Source organism: Thalassophryne amazonica, chromosome 8 (assembly GCF_902500255.1).
Source record: "Thalassophryne amazonica chromosome 8, fThaAma1.1, whole genome shotgun sequence".
In the NCBI taxonomy this organism is placed as follows: domain Eukaryota; kingdom Metazoa; phylum Chordata; class Actinopteri; order Batrachoidiformes; family Batrachoididae; genus Thalassophryne; species Thalassophryne amazonica.
The window spans coordinates 17,705,801-17,723,654 of record NC_047110.1 but is presented as its reverse complement, the minus strand read 5'-3'; the positions used below and the strand labels follow the sequence as shown (position 1 = coordinate 17,723,654).

General features: G+C 40.6%; 1 protein-coding gene across 1 annotated transcript; it reads left to right on the top strand.

Moving 5' to 3' along the window:
* Nucleotides 1–781: 781 nt before the first annotated feature.
* Nucleotides 782–16,851, top strand: pdia3 (protein disulfide isomerase family A, member 3). Its single transcript, XM_034175797.1, has 13 exons — nt 782–1,034; nt 3,205–3,283; nt 3,394–3,511; nt 3,606–3,713; nt 3,871–4,000; nt 4,173–4,289; nt 10,520–10,645; nt 10,778–10,960; nt 15,429–15,537; nt 15,711–15,839; nt 16,076–16,155; nt 16,379–16,436; nt 16,510–16,851. Exons 1-13 carry the CDS (start codon nt 901–903, stop codon nt 16,618–16,620), a joined length of 1,482 nt encoding a protein of 493 aa, XP_034031688.1. The 5' UTR covers nt 782–900; the 3' UTR covers nt 16,621–16,851.
* The last annotated feature ends 1,003 nt before the right edge of the window (nt 16,852–17,854 follow it).

Genomic DNA, 17,854 nt, shown 5'->3' with positions numbered 1-17,854 from the left:
GCTGTTTATGCTAGTTTGACATAATGCACCAGTGAAAAATGATATACCATTATGTGGAGTTGCACCTGAAAGGGCATCCGGCATAAAACTTGTGCCAAATCAGCATGCAGATCCACCTTGGATCTGCTGTGGCAACTCGGAGTGAAAAAGAACAGCCGAAGGGACTTAATTTACCACACTAAGTCCTGCTAATTTCCACATTTTTAATAGCAGTCAAGTCAGCAAAACTGGATCATTAAACAGAAAAAAATTTGATATACTTCAACCAATTGAAGTTGCAACTCATCTACTTTGAACTGATGCTGTTAAAACACAGGATTTCCATTTCAATTTATAGGGCGCCAACTCACGACAGTGTCGCCTCAAGGCGCCTTACACAAAACAATTCAGAAACACTTCAAAATGAGTTAAAAATTAAAAGCACAATTAAAAGATTAAAACAAGCACATTAAAAGAGTAAAAATTTAAAAAGAATGCTAGCACAATATTCTAGCCATAGGACTAACGCTTTACTTCTTTCAAGTGTAAATTAGTTAAAAAAAGAAAGAAAATTATATAGATGTACATATCAGCATATCACAGACTAAGGTGTCTCTTCCGCGAGTGACGCTGGAGTTTTGATTTTTGAAGAATCGTGATTGGTTATGAGGAGAGGGGAGTCCGGTTTACCGATTCCTGATTGGCGACTTGTTGCAGAGTGACGCATTTGAAGGACCAATGAGAGGCTGCCACACTGTGGTTCGTGGTTGTCCCGCTGCCTGCGTGAGCAGCCAGTCTTTCTTTCTCTTTCTCCGGTGGCGTTTTGCTCCTTTTCACTATAACTTTGTGACGGCGTGCACAGATCTTAAACTCGTTTTTTTTGTTAGATTCTTTTTGTGGTAACAGAGCAGAAGAGCTAACATGCGGAGTCTGATCTTTGTGGCCGCTCTCGCCGCCTTTGCTCGGGCCAGTGATGTGCTCGAATTCACCGACGACGATTTCGAAAGCAGAATTGGAGATCATGATCTTATTCTGGTGGAGTTTTTTGCCCCTTGGTGAGTCTGTTTGTGCTGGTGTAGCTGTTAGACAAGAGTCGGCACACCTACAATGAGCTAATGTTAGCTAACTCGGGAAATAGTTCGAGCAGAGCTTATAACGTTTTGAATTCCCCACAGTTTTAGGTTCATCTTGTGTGTTCAGACGTCTATAGTCATTTGACTCGGTGGAAAATATTTGCTTAATTCGAGCATATTGGTACAATAACAGTGTTTGAGTAGCCAAACGTTAGCATGTATCAGAATGATGTAAGCAAGCGCCAGGCAAAAAAAAAAAGGCAGATTCGTTGGAGCAACAATGGAGAAACTACCAGTTTGACATTAACATTTTCAACTTAATTTCTCAATTAGTGGGGAAATCAAGTTAGCACTGAATCCTTTTTCTGAGAGGCTGGGACTCGAGGAAGTTGGGGGCGTGTCCGGTCGTTGGTGTGACGTTCTGGTTGGTCCAATAAGTTTTGGTGTCCACCTGTGATTGGCTGAGATAATCTGTTACGTGTTCGACTGTGCCATTATTGAACGTCATTTACGTTTGTGCGTTTTGGATAATCCAGGTATTCTGTCTGATTCTTGGTATTTTTTTTTTCTGATTTGTCCACACATGGACATAATATTCAGATGCCTGTCAAACTTTACCATAAACTGACATCTTCAGTGTGTTTGTGTTCATGCCACCAAACTTGGTGGAAATTTATCTCGGTATGTCAGTGCTTTTCCTCCTGCTCATAACCAGTTTAACCACTGCCTTAAGGCAGCTTTGTTGTGATTTGGTACTATATAAATGAAATAAAACAAATAAACCACTGGCTCTAGTAGTGTATGCTTTGTTTAGAGTGCTCAAAATGATTCAAAACTGTTAGTTTTTTTTTTTTTTTTTTTTTGCTGCATCTTTTCACAGCAGCCATAGTCTCCATCACCTGCTTTCAGTAATTAGCATCACTTTCAGCAGAGATGTTCCTATCCCTCCCTGATCTACCCACATTGGATTGGTTGAGACTGGTGTTTACTAGCTCTTGGTTGGCCAGCCACACCTGACTGAGCTGACAGCTGTGTATTGAGAGATGGAAAAAGATGCAGGGCAGGAGTTCCAAAGAACAGGATTAAGAACCACTGCATCAGTAGACTCAACACCTAGTGTTCTCTTATGACTGGATATCTGGTCTGTTAGCAGCAGTCCATTTCACAGAAATCAATGTCTTGGTGAATGCCTGAAATGTTGAATTATTTTGTCTCCGTTTGTATAATGCTACACACGAACGTTTTGTGTGGGTGTAGGTGTGGCTTACTTTTCACTTATTATGATCAGTGCACATCTTATTGCAGTTTATGTGGCTGCAGTCTTAAAACTTTTTGCTAAAGCTTATCGTTAGGGCTGGATCAGGTGACCCTGAACCATCCCTTAGTTATGCTGCTTTAGACTTAGACTGCTGGGGGGTTCCCATGATGCACTGAGTGCTTCTTTCTCTTTTTGCTCTGTATGCACCACTCTGCATTTAATCCTTAGTGATTGATCTCTGCTGTCTTCCACAGCATGTCTTTTTCCTGATTCTCTACCCTCAGCCCCAACCAGTCCCAGCAGAAGACTGCCCCTCCCTGAGCCTGGTTCTGCTGGAGGTTTCTTCCTGTTAAAAGGGAGTTTTTCCTTCCCACTGTCGCCAAGTGCTTGCTCATAGGGGGTCGTTTTGACCATTGGGGTTTTTCTGTAATTATTGTATGGCTTTTGCCTTGCAATATGAAGCGCCTTGGGGCAACTGTTGTGATTTGGCGCTATATAAATAAAATTGATTTGATTTGCAGTCATTTTACAAACCTTTTCAGCTCTGCTCTTGTCTGTTTCACCAGGTGTCTCAAACACTATGCATTATGCAATCTTGAGCCCAAGGTTGATTGACGGATAAAATGGGTATAAGTGCTGTTGACTCAAAAAATGTAATTGTGGCTGTGCTACCAAAGTAGTGAAAAGTATCTCGTGAAGAAACTTTGAACCATTAAAGTACCAAATGAAAAGTATTTACCTGCAATGGCTTATTCTTACAAAATATAAATATACTGGATGAGGAGGGCCTAGTGAATTCTACCAGTTCCCTCTTAAAAATTTACGACAAAATGAAATTACTTGTGCTGTTGTCTGACTGGTCGGGTGTCATGTGGTGGTCTCTCCCCTATGTAGGTGTGGTCACTGTAAAAGGTTAGCACCGGAGTATGAGGCAGCTGCCACCCGTCTGAAAGGCACTGTACCTCTTGCTAAGGTATCACATTGCTCTGTTCACAACCATTTGTTTGAGTTTTGTGTTCTGTGCTAGTGTTGCTTTCATTGATTCTTTGGGATGTGTGTGGATTTATACTCTCAACCAAACAGGTTGACTGCACAGCCAACACAAACACCTGCGGCAAGTATGGTGTCAGTGGTTACCCAACCCTGAAGATTTTCAGGGATGGAGAGGAATCTGGTCCCTACGATGGACCCAGAAGTGCAGGTGACGTGACTGCAGATTGTATCTGGAGACTTTAAGTTGTTCTGTGGACATCTCTTCATTTTCAGTCTTTGCTGCACTGATCCTCTCTCTTTAGATGGGATTGTCAGCTTCCTGAAGAAGCAGGCTGGCCCAGCTTCTGTGGAGATCAAAACTGAAGCTGAGTTTGAGAAGTTTATTTCAGACAAAGATTCCAGTGTTATTGGTGAGAAACCACCTCAATGTACCTGCCAGTTTGTCTTTGTCAATAGACTTTGTTGTAGCTTGTTATTAAACATTGGTTTTTAGTTTGAACTTTTGCTCCTTTATGGTACATAAATATTGCCTTTCTGATGTGCATTTTTTTTTTTCTTCTCCCCCAGGATTCTTTGCAGATGACAAGAGCACAGCTCAGGCAGAGTTCACGAAGGCTGCCAGTGCCTTAAGGGAAAACTATCGCTTCGCTCACACAAACTCTGAAGCTCTCCTCCAGAGTAATGGCATTGATGAAGAGTGAGTAGCTCTTTCTAGCTTTGGCCTGGTTAAATGCAAGCCAATAACTCAGAACTAACATCTCTGATCTTCTTGGATTAGTGATTGGATTCTAATTGAATCAACAAACTGGCTACAATTGCACAAACTCTGTCCTGTTAAGTCGGATTAGTGACCTCTCCTTTGTTAACAGGGGAATTATCTTGTTCCGCCCTCCACGGCTCAGCAACAAGTTTGAAGACAGTTCTGTCAAATACAGCGAAGGAAAGTTCACCAGTAACAAAATCAAGAAGTTCATCCAGGACAACATGTGAGTGATTTGACTGAGTTTTGTTATTCATGTCTGCTGCACACACTGCTAGAATTCTCTGTTGGTATTGATGTATCAGTTATCACTGTGCATGACGATGTCGCCCAGTGCCAACAGGACCGTGTGCATACTCTGCAAACACAGATCCCATTCTGAGTTTAATTTTGAACTTCTGACTATCAAGTACATGATATCATCATGGGGGAGGTGTACACAAGTGGAGGCACTGGCAGATATGCAGCCTGTTATAGTAAGGGTAGGCTGACAGAAGTGGTGATGAAGTTGCATTGCCTTGACACACTTAAAAAAAAAACAAAAAACAAAAAAAAAAAACACTGGCGACTATACTTGAAAGTAAAACTAGTAAGACTACTAGACTTGTCAGGTTTTATCTTTGTACCAGCAGTCCTTTGGCACATCAATATATTGTGTAATTGCAGTTGACTTGTCTTCCCAGTCACACCTTCCATGAAAGATTGTGCATGTATGAGGTTCCAACTAAATGTACACATGATGCAGGAAGCCTCTGTTTAGAGGATGCCTGCTTTTCTTGTTGCAGGCTGTTATGCGTTTTAGTTTTATTACCTTTTTTGATGTACAGGTGAAACTCAAAATATTGCAGAAGTTCTTTCTCCCAGTTACGTCAGAAAGTTAAAAACAAAACAAAAAATTTAGTGACACAAGATGATGGATTTTGACCATTGTAACAAACATCGAGTTGGTGGGTGGGTGTGTCCCCCCCATTGAAGAGTGCAGTCTCTCCTGGATGTAATTGACCATTACAGTTCTAGTGATGACAGTCTTTGAATTTCAAACCCAAAACATCAAACATTTGACTTGAGCCTAGATGTCTCTCAAATAATAAATGTGATTTACATGATTACAGTTAAGGCCCTGTCATACATGATGATTTAGCCAGCGTATGCAGACCATATTAAACACTAGCATAAATAAGTTAAGGGTAACTTTTTTTTTTTAATATAAGTGCAAGTTGAAGCTTGTTGATGTACGTCCTGATAAGCTGAGCTCCTCAAAAATTTTGGATATGCTGAAAATTTTCAGTGCATGCCAGTGTGACTCGCATGTCTTGCATATGCTGGACAGAAGTTGTAGGTAAATTCTGTGATTGTTGGTAGATGTTTTATTGTAACTTATCCGTCCATTAATGCTGGCCACTGATTGGCTGAAAGCTGTGCTTCGTATGCAGAGCAACTTTCATTCACATACAGAAATACTGACCTGTTCATTTCAGTCCAGTTCACCATCACAGATGGACATGAATGGCTTAATTCGTGGCTGAAAATGCAGCGTTTTAAAGGAAGACACTCCCCCCCCGCTGCAGGTGCGTTTCTCAATCGGTGCTGCGCTCTGAACACACAGAAGCACTGTGATGATTAAACTTTTAAAGCCCTCACTGTGGTGTGATCATCATATGACCTGATCGGTTGATCAATCAGGGTGATCACATCTGATTAATGCTCTGTTTCAACATTTAAAGTGGAGTGGCTGTCGCCGATCACCACAACAGATCAAACGGCACATCATTCAGGTCACACCTGATCGTGGTCGACTGGCACTTTAAAAGTTTAAATCATCCCAGCGTTTCATTATTCAGGTTTGTGATGACCTGATCAGGAAGCATACATATGCCGGAGTTTTTAATACGGCATACGCAGGCTAAATTGTCAAGGTGTAATAGGGCCTTTAATAATACACTCAACAAAAATATAAACGCAACACTTTTGGTCTTGCTCCCATTTTGTATGAGATGAACTCAAAGATCTAAAACTTTTTCCACATACACAATATCACCATTTCCCTCAAATATTGTTCACAAACCAATCTAAATCTGTGATAGTGAGCACTTCTCCTTTGCTGAGATAATCCATCCCACCTCACAGGTGTGCCATATCAAGATGCTGATTAGACACCATGATTAGTGCACAGGTGTGCCTTAAGACTGCCCACAATAAAAGGCCACTCTGAAAGGTGCAGTTTTATCACACAGCACAATGCCAATGTGTTTATATTATTGTTGTGTAATAGACTTGGATTTATAGAGTACCTTATTGCTAAGATACCCAAAGAGTTTACAAGTTGCATTATTATTCATTCACTTGCACAATCACACATAGTGTAGCCTCAGCTGCCCTGGGACAGACTGGAAGTGCAGCTGCCATTCTGCACCTATGGCCCCTCCGATCACCGCCTTCATTCATACATATTCATAACTAAGCATGTTTCTGATGACGGGAGGAAACCCACGCAGACACAGGAAGAACATGTGATTCCACGACCTTGCTGTGAGGCAACATTTTTGTGCCTCAGTTCACAAATTCACTCAAAAAAAGGGAACTATTTAAACTTTGAGATCCTTCCCACTGTCGCCAAGTGCTTGCTCATAGGGGGTCGTTTTGACCATTGGAGTTTTTCGGTAATTATTGTATGGCTTTTGGCTTGCAATATAAAGCGCCTTGGGGCAACTGTTGTTGTGATTTGGCGCTATATAAATAAAATTGATTTGATGTAAATTATATGCTATTGCTACATTTCATTTTTAAGTGGTAACAGTAAAGTAGACTTCATTTTCTGAGTCGGCCTGTAAAAACCCTTTGACACAGTCGGCTCTCTACTACTCAAAATCAGTTCAAAATCTTCTGGTGTTTAAGCAGGCTTGCATGATGATTCTGACAGAATGGTTTTATATGGGAGACAAAGCTTCAGTGGTCAGGTTTGTGAGCATGAACTGATGCCACACACTGCTGCAACCACCCAGACAGACCACTGGGCCGTTTCCAAAGTAACCATACAACATGGGTGTGTCCTCTGCTTGTTTCAGTTTCCGGGATCCTCAGCACCAGGAGGGTTTCTATTATCCAAATTACACAATTTGAAGTGGCGACTTGAAGATTCGCTTATTAGAAACACACATTTTGAAAACTCAGTGAAGTTTTTACTCTTGCATGGTGTTTTTTTCAGTCAATTTTAAAACGCTCGAGCCCTCCCATTTTACATCCAGAAATACAATTGTGACTTCGAATAGCCTCAGCCAGTGGCTCAAATACCAAAGCAAAAATTTGTGGGGAAATTGGATCGCTTTGACGTGTCGGTCTTCCAAGCCTACACTCTGGTGATCTAATGCCATTCACCATTACACTTGCTTTAGGTGAGCAGTTAGATCATATCAATAAAGCCTTTGCCAAGACCAAACTTCTCCATAACCGCAAACTAATACAACCCCTGGCAAAAATTATGGAATCACCGGCCTCGGAGGATGTTCATTCAGTTTAATTTTGTAGAAAAAAAAAAAGCAGATCACAGACATGACACAAAACTAAAGTCATTTCAAAATGGCAACTTTCTGGCTTTAAGAAATCAAGAAAAAAAAAAAGATTGTGGCAGTCAGTAACGGTTACTTTCTGCTTTTGTAATGGTTGTGGCCCTTTTCATCTTAGTGTAGATATGGCATGAGTATCTTGTCGACCAGCTGCTAGCCGTGCCAGCAGTTGGCCTGGTTTGTTTCCCATTTCAGACAGTCTGTCTAGCATAGAGAACACTATCCTCTGCTTTCTGGGTTAATAATTGGTTTCTAACTCTGTTGTCCTTCTTTTCCTAGCTGTGCTGTAAGATATTATGGACCCCCTTAAAAAGGCTTTTAGTGCCTCCAAAAGAATAGATGGATTTGTATTATCATTAGTTAACATACAGTTCAATTTGGTCTTTGATAAGACCAAAGTAAGTGGCAAAGTGCTGTTTAAAAATCGATTAAGTCGCCGATTTGTGTGTAAATCAGAGGTCTCAAACCGGTTCCAGAAAGGGCCGAGAGGGTGCAGGTTTTCTGTGCAACCACCCACTCCAGCAGGTGATTTCACTGATTTAACATCTCTTTGAGCAGGTGAAATCAGTTAATCAGTGAAATCACCTGCTGGAGTGGGTGGTTGCACAGAAAACCTGCACCCTCTCGGCCCTTTCTGGAACCGGTTTGAGACCTCTGGTGTAAATTATGGTTGAGGCAGCATCACCTGCATATGTACATCTGTGTGATCAGATAGTACCTGCATGCCATTGCAACATGTTTGCAGTCTATCCAGCACAGATGTAGAAGCAACAAACTAATAAATTTGTGAAACTGCAGTGTGAATTTTAATAAATCATATCTTTCTCAAGCACATGAATAGCTCTTATATTAAGCAATTGTAGATCAGAACATAATTTTAGTTGCCTCTCTCCTTCTAGAAGATGTTTTTAGCTGGAGGTTGTTGGTCTATCTCAGGATCCATGGTACAATTAACGTTGTCTGCCAGAATACTAAATTTGGTCATGTTAAAGAATTAAGGGAGAAGCTTAGAAGTCTTTTTTTTTATATTTGGAGCATAAATACAACCAATCAAAATACTTTCCCCCTACAAATGGCCTAAGTAAACAGTATTTTTTTAATTATTGCCACACCTCTTGCTAGATGAAAACGAATAGTCCACATGTCCAACCCACTCTCAAGCTTTTTGTGCTACTCATCAATAAGGTAAGTTTCTTGTAAAAGGGCTATGTTCTCCTTCTTAATCCATGTTAGTTTTTTTTTACATTTAACTGCTTTATTTATTCCTTTAGCATTCAAAGAAATATACTTGTACTCATTACAAAATCAAAGTTGTATATTTAGTTATTATGGTAGATCATTTTGTACAGTGGAACAGGTAAAGGCACATTAAATGAAAGAAAATTGCATAATAGACAACACTCAGATTTGCTCAGACAAACATAATGGGAACAAAAAATAACTTTAGTAATAAAATTATTTTTATTGTGTGAGAAATGGAGTGTAGCTGGGTAGAGCATTCTGAACCAGATGCCTTTGGTCATCAATTTCTGGCATACAGGGTTGAACTTCTTTCGCTGTTGATGCACCTTTTGTGGCAAATCTTGGTGAAAGGTAATAGATGTTCCTTCAAAAAGTAATTTTGCCTTCCTGCTGAGAGCCATCATCCTTTCATTGTGTAATGAGGCTTCATGATGATGGCCCTTGGTACTCCAGGTCTCGCCTGACCCAAACTTCTGTGGCAGCGGTCCAGCTGGATCTTGGTTTCCATGTTGAGTTGTCTCGGAAACCAGGTTTCAAAATAAGAGACTGCATCCTTTCCTTCCATCTCTTCTTTTACCCCGAAGATTCTGATGTGATCCCTCTGCATCTGATTCTTGTTCATTCATATGTTTTGTAAGCTCAGCCAGCTGACTCTCCGCTTCAATCATTCGTATCTCCATATTAGCGATTGTGTCCTCTGCATCAGAAATGCAGTTTTCAGCCTCCCCAAATCATCTTGTATGGCCATCCAATGGATTGTATCCAGTTTGTTAGTGATAATTGCCCCCCCATTCCACGACAGCAACAACTGTCCTTGTCTGCTGTTAAAGCCGAAATAGCGAAAGGATAGCCCGGATTAGCTTGGCTAGCTTCCTTGGTGCCTTCCTCGTTAGCTGCAATGGTAGCTTCAGTGCTAGCTTGGTTTCAGATGGTTCTTTGGGGGGCCTCCTTTTAGTACTCTCCGCTCCTTTTCTGCTGGACATGTCTATATAATCACAGCGACTTCTTGTATATCAGATGGCAACCAGTTTTAATCTTAAAACTTTAAAGTTAGGAAAGATTCATCATGAGCTCTCAGGCGCTGCTCCTCTGTGATGTCATACCCGAAGTCTCTTCCCCATGACTGTTGGTTGTGTGTACTGAACCAGACTATCACGATACTCAAACTTGATATGAAATGTTGTAGTATTTTGAGATTTTTTTTTTTTCTTGGTTTTAGTTGTCAATTGTAATTATTAAAAATGTATGAAACATTTTACTTTCTGTAATGAGTCTAGAAATTTCTTTCTGGAGTAAGTGAAGGAAAACACTAAAGATACCATTTTGTTACTTTCTGAGATGCATTTGTACAGTTTACAAAAAAGATAGTGACATACACTTGAGTCCTTTGTGTCTCCCTGATAGTGAAAATTAAGGCTCCTGTGTCAGTGACACTCCTTAATTTCAAACTGAAACCTGCTGAAGGCTTGGGGATTGGGTGGTCTTGGATGGTTAATGTACATGTGGCTCAAGAACACCTTCTTGCCTGCCTGTGGGCAGCCATGATCCTTTAAACAAATTTGAATGTCTTTTTTTTTTTTTTGTCCATGTGAACAGCTGAAACAGGATTGTTGGTTAGTGTTTTTGAACCTCTTCCCCCCCACCCCCTCAGTTTTGGAATCTGCCCTCATATGACAGATGACAACAAAGACCAGATAAAGGGGAAGGACCTGCTGGTGGCTTACTATGATGTTGACTATGAGAAAAATCCAAAGGGTTCAAACTACTGGAGGAACAGGTAGGAGGTCTCTTCTGTCATATGAACAATGATCACATTTTGCTTGATATCTTGAATACTCAGGACAGTGAAGCAGTTAATCTTTGGGTTATGTGTGGTCTCCCCCCCCAATAACTGTCATTCATTTTACAGGGTGATGAAGGTTGCCAAAGGATTTCTGGACCAGGGCGAGAAGCTGAGCTTTGCTGTTGCTAACAAGAATATGTTTGGCCATGAAATTTCTGAGTTTGGCATGGATCATGGGTCAGGGGAGCTACCTTTAGTGGCTATCCGCACCACCAAGGGAGAAAAATATGTCATGACTGAGGAGTTCTCGTGAGTAAAGACACATTTTCTCAATGCTCTGTGTGCACTTGGCACTACACAAATTATAATATGGCTTTTTGTGCCCCTGGTTAGCTCATACCCTCCATAGATTGCTCTAAAGTAATGTCTGGTGTTTATTATGAAGGTGTAATGGCACAAATCATGGTTTTAACATGAATGGCACTTGGCCACATTTTGTGACACTTCACATGTTCGATCTTGTCACCCCTTTTAAATTGTGCTCCTCAACCCATGTGCACAAATTCCACAGACGTTGCTGTACCAGTCACATGGTGACTTCTGGCCATTCGGTATAAGAAAATGAACAGGAAAACATTAGTATCTGAAGAAAACTGCGCAAGAGACATTGAAGGATGCAGGGTAAAGTGATGTGTGCTGTGAAAAGTTTTTGTAGATGTGGAAGAGGAAAGAGACTCGCTAGCAGGACTGAACATAAATGGGTTAGTGTTTTCCTGTAAGGACTCACTTCAGGGTTCTCCCCAGAAATTTTTACTATAGCGGTGCTGTTGGGAACTATCACCGCGCAAAACGCTTCTACTCAGCGCCCTATCCGACCTTGTGTCCTGAAGCCCAAAGACAAAAATGAAAATCTTTTAGTATGGTTTCTGGTCTGATTCTGTGCTGAATTGTTGATTTAGTTAAATTAATCTAAAATGTTTTTGTTGACACAATGTATGTAACAAATGTGCAATTAACTTATTTGAAAGAAAAAAATGTACAGAAAGACTATTTAAAATGTGGGCAATTCCAGACTTTTTTACACTTTTCCCCTGCATAGTTTTCAATTTGAAAACCTTGAATTCCCAAGTCAGAATTTCACCAGGCTGGGGGCATACACTTCAGAGTGTGAAAATCTCACCTTGTCCTTGTGATTCAGATTTTGACACTTCTCTATATTGTCAAAAAATAAAAATAGAAAAACAAAAGGTCCAGCTTTCCTCCCCGAGTCAGCAGGTGCATTTCTGGAAAACATCTTTACTTTGCATTTTGTTGGCATTCTCAGCATGTGATGTACATTTTAGGAAAAGCAGAAACATCAGGCTGACACAGTGAAGAAACGAACACTACTTCATCCGATAACAAAGGTTGTGAGCTTTCATTCAAAAGTAAAGGTTCTGATTTAGAGACAGGAGGTGACACACTTTACCCCAAAAACTCTTAATTTTTTTTTTTTTTTTTTTCTTTTCTTCAGTCTGTCATATTTTGGATTCTAACGTGTGGTGACACTGCCGTTTGTCGCTGGATGCTATTTTAGTCCCACCGTGAGCGCGCACACGGAATGTCTTCATGACGTGGTTTCTTTACAGGCTGAACATGCAGATTTTTATTTTATTTTTTTTACATTGGGGAAAAGTCAATGTTTTCAGAAGATAATGGGTCTCTAACGTAAGAACTTTGTGAGGAGCTCCACAAAACCGGCTGGCGATCCGTGTGGGAACTCCTTTGGAGGAGACTTTGGAAATGAGTGGATGACTGTTCAGGTTTTTCTTCTCAGTGGAGCTGGTAGGGTTTATTTTTATTTTACTTCGGGTGTCTGTTTTCATGTGAGACTGTTTTGTAACAGAGCAGCACGCACCACACTTGCACAGTGTGCACACAGTAAGTTTTTGCACAGTGGAAAGCGGCTCCTTTTACCGTGACTGCATCAAAATGAACATTTATAACTTGGTCATCAAATCACAGCACATTTAGATAAACTTTGTAATTAATGTGGTTCTGTTAACGTTGGCAGCATTCAAGTGCGCGGTTTCCTCTAAGAAATGCTGTTGGAAACACTCGGAAATGTTCTGATTTCAGTGCGACATGTGCTTTGAAAACAAAGAATGGAAATAATGCATGTAGCTATGCTGCTGTAGCTGTATATTCTGTGTCTCTGTACCCGAATCATTTGAATTCCATTCTGCCGTTTCCTTCAAGCCTCCCTTTTCACTGTCGCAGAGGCTGCATCATCATTCTTAGCCTCTGATCGATCCCGCAGCAGACAGCGCTGATCGAGTCAGCTGTGCACCTGCCTCCGTGACGCTTGGTGCCGCCGATCGCTGCGCCCCCACCAAGATGAAACAAAAAATGCAGAGATCTGGCTCTGTGTAAGGATTGTTTTCATATTTTGTCATCTGGATGTAAACGGCATAAAATAAAGAAGCTGTTTATGTGAAATTTACCGCAAAAGCGGGTTTGTGTGCTGTTAGATTCCAACCAAGTCTCCCGCTAAAATATCATAACACTACACTATAACTGCACTAGATGGCAGTATGACGGCGCAGCGCCGTTGTTCCATTGTCTGGGGAGAACCTTGCACTTGGACTTCCAAAGCAGAAGTGACCCATTCCTTTGCTGGATAGAAGGGTGCATATGGATGCAAGTCAAGGTTTTAAGTTGTTATAACAAGTGGTTGGAAGCCAAGGCTTCAGTGTTTTGACTAAGGATGTCACAAGAACCAATACTTTAGTAAGTCTATTAAATTCTTAAAATGTACCCCCTCCACCCCCAATCCTGGTCAGTATCATACAGGAAGCTTCTGCTGTAGCCTGAAATCTGTACAATCACACTTGAAGAGATTTTGCAGATTTTGACTCTTATGAAGCACTGCTTTGTTGGTGCTGAATCAGGGATAGCTCACCATGACACATTATCTTATGTTTAAAATTGGCCAAACTAAAATGTTGGCTCTGATATTAAAACTCAAGATTTGTTTGGTGTACAAGCCACAAAAGCTTCATTATTTGGAAGGGTCATATTAACTACTTTGCTTCAGAGGGTCATCATGCTGACACTGGTCAAATAAATTATAACAAAAAGCTAACAAGACTCATTATCCCCCGGTGGCTGAAGGGGGATAATGTTGTGGCAATTTCCATCTGTCCAAAAAATGGCACAAGCTTTCTGAAATCAACTCCTCACACTTTTAGGAGAAATTTTGGGAAACTTGGTACAATTTCTTGTTAGAGGCTGATAATGCATATTCTCACATCATTGAGTTGGGCCCATTTTACCAGAGTTATGGGCCTTGATTAACAAATCTAGACTCAGTTTCATGAGTGGGTGTCTGCATTCTGAAATAAACTCACTTTTTTTTTTTTTTAGGAGGAATTTCAGGAAACTTGATACAATTTCTTGTAATGGGTATATTGTTCAAGTTGGGCCCATTTCCTAGAGTTACAGCCCTTGAATAGCAAATCTAGACTGCAAATCTGCCAGTTCCATGACTTTGTGTCTGTGTTTTAAAATAACTATCACATGCCTTGAAATGTTATCCGAATGTACCAAAGCAGCATTTACCAGTGGCGGGGAATATTGGGTTCTCGGAACACTGTTTCTCTTTTGGCTTATCAAGCAAGTAATATTGTTCATAATACATTTTATTTGTCGTGGCCATTTGCTGTGAGAAAAGGGATAGACAAAACATTTTGTAGATTTAAAAAGACGTAAACTAACCGAGACATTGAAGGATGCAGGATAAAGTGGGCTGTGTTCTGTGAAGATGAATGTGCCCACCCCCACCTCAGTCGCTTTCCTTCCTCCCTCTGGAGGATTCACTTTCACTACACTGGAAACAAAACATTAAATTCTTCCTCACCTCCCACCAGGCAATCTGGTTACAGTCGCACTTGGTCATTGCTATTCCTGACAAATCTGTTGCCAGAGATAACACTATTCATTGTAGTGACCTGTTTCTCTCTCATCACAAGGACCTTGGTGTCCACTTTTCCTTCTAGTATGACTGACACTTAATGCAGACTAATATCACTACAGTGTTGGTCTCTGGACAGAGGAAATGTCTTTCATAAACCCAGTGAACAGTGGTGCACAGACTTGCTAGTCCTCAGTTTTGCAGAGATGGCATTTTACTTTGGACTAATCAAAAATCAGCACTCATGATTCTTTGTGTCCATTTCAATTTGAAAGCCAACTAGTTGCTGTCCATCAAAACAGGTCAACATGTCCTGTATGCGGGTTACTCACTTTAATTTCTGTTGGCGCTGACTTAAAACACACTGCACATTAACCCACTGGGATCCATGAACACACCAGTGAATCTACTTTTTATCATGTTTATATTAATAGATTGGCAACAGAACATCACAGGGACAATTTTGACCACTTCCGGAAACTACAAATTCTCATCTTTAAAATACTTTTTCTTATTTACACTGCTTTTTGTGACCTCAAGACTTTGGTCAACCCATTTCTAACCTTAACAGTTCAGACACATGAATAAAAATGTATATTCACTAACACTTTTGAAGAACTCCTAAAAACGCACTTTCACATTTAAAGCTAAATCATGTATGTGAATGGATTCACTAAGTTTGTTCTAAATACTTTGATGTGTAACACATGAGCATTACACTAAAAAATTATGGAAAGCATGGTAAAACTGAGAAAAAACCCTTGGACCCCAGAAGCTTAAAGCCTAAAACCTAATTTGCCTGTTCTTTCCTCATAATTCCAACAGCCGTGATGGAAAGGCCCTGGAGCGTTTTCTGCAGGACTACTTTGATGGCAAGTTGAAGCGATACCTTAAATCTGAGCCCATCCCAGAGGACAACACTGGACCTGTAAAGGTGAGAAACCTGTTAAGACCCTGTACTCACCCTAGTTGCAGGCATTGGTCCATTCAGTAGCTGTTAACTAAACGTGTTTAGGGCTTTACTGCTGCCATGGCATGGTTTCTGTAGACTGCTTTTAAAATGAGTACTGCACATCTGTAAATGTGACATGTCTCCTCTCCCTTCAGGTGGTTGTGGCTGAGAACTTTGACTCTGTTGTCAATGATGAAACCAAAGATGTATTGATCGAGTTCTATGCTCCATGGTGTGGTCACTGCAAGAACTTGGAGCCCAAATACAAAGAGTTGGGAGAGAAGGTAAGGGAACAGATGTCTAGTCTTCACACAGACCGTTTACAGCACACTCTTTTACACCTTCACTCTGAGAAGTACTGCAGTAAATTTAAGATTGGCTCAAAGTTTTACTGTTAGCTGTGTACAGAAAATGTATTTAAACTGTTACAACAGTTGGGATACAACTTTTTTGTTCTTAAATATGGGGCTTTGCCAAGATGACTTTCAAGCTAACAGTCTTTAATGTTTTGTTCCCAAAGTTGTCCAGTGACCCCAACGTTGTTGTTGCAAAGATGGATGCCACAGCCAACGATGTTCCATCACCATATGAAGTCAGCGGGTGAGTCCTTGAACAACAGTTTAGCACAATCGATTTTGTTCTAAAGCCTGTCCTGATTATCGAGCAGGGTTTAGGACTCCGGATCATTCAGACACTCTCTGCCTCATGTTAATCTGCTGTCACTTGGGGAGCATCGGTGCTCTGCAGAATTTTATTTTTGACTTGTATAAAGGCTGCCTGATTCTGCATTGTTCAACTTGTTTCTAATCTTGTTCTTGTCTAGCTTCCCCACAATCTACTTTTCACCAGCGGGACAGAAGATGAGCCCAAAGAAATACGAGGTGAGACTGGACTCTGTCAAACTGTGACTGTCTTGTGGCTGCTGCTGAAACCACATCACTGCTGTCGTTTCAGGGCGGTCGTGAGGTCAGTGACTTCATCTCTTACCTGAAGAAGGAGGCCACCAACACACTGGTAATGCAGGAAGAACCCAAGAAGAAAAAGAATGTTAAGATAGACCTATAAAAGCTCCAAGCTGGGACTTGACTTCTCGCCACATCAGGAGGAGGATTAGTCGATCCACGCAGAGAAAGAACTAAATTATCTTCCACTCGTTAAGTGAACTACCGAATGCTCTGAGGCTAAGTCTAATAGACGTGGCCCTCCTATAGGTCCTTTGCTGCTCTGGGAATAATGTGGAGGGGTAGCGGCCAGGACTTGTCTTACTTTTGAAATCAGATTTATCGGGAAGAGGGGACAGTTTGAGGGTGGGGTTTTTTTTTTTGTTTTTTTTTTTCCCTCTTTCTTCTTCATGCTCTGTCTACTACACCTCAGGCTGGTGCACTTTGGTTTGATAGCGGTCACTTATTTCTCTGGATTTGTTTTCAACTGAGGGGTTTTGGATAAGATGACTTTTTTTTTTAAACTGTTTTGTACATTTGGAAGGATTATGAAATAAAAGTCCCACAACACCAAATATGTTATTTCCTTTTACTGGAAGAAAGTTGTGACAGTGCTGTACATGTTGGAGTTAGGGTGGCCAGATGTCCTCCTTTTGCCACAAACTGAGGTGGTTTCTGGTGTTTATCGACAGTGTGACTTCAGTTTTAAAAATGCATGTTTGAAACACTCCAAAATTGAAGCCAGAACAATGCTGTAAATGACCTGAATTTGTGGCAAAAAGGACATCTAATACATGACTAATATAAACCAACCCCCCAAGTAAAAGATGTAAAATTTCTTCTGTGCACAAAATTAGTGTTCAAACCACACCAGAAGCCATAAAGATGTATAATTTTGAAAAACTTGGCATTAACAGGTTGTGCTAGTTGACTGGAGTTCTTACTTAATTACACCTGTGAGGTTCACATGGAGATACATACTGGCATCACTATTTACACCAAGTACAGTATGTAGAAAGTAATCTGTGGTGAATGGCTTAACTTTAAAGAATCAAGTTATTTTGAAGTATAAATTACAATCCTTGATTTGTTTCATATTTAAGCTATTTATGATTCTTCTGCAAGAGTCTTATTTGTCCTGTGCTGCAGTTGATTTTTCAAGGTATCAGAATAGTAATTTTTGGGAAAAACATTTAATACAGACTTAATAGGATTATCACAACTCAAGATGCATCGTTACACCCCAAATGTCTGAGCTCAGGTGTGCACAGAGCAGCACGGTGGCACTTCATACAGACTTATTCAAAGGTTACATATTTGATAGCCACACTGAAGATATTTTAATGTTATGCACCGTT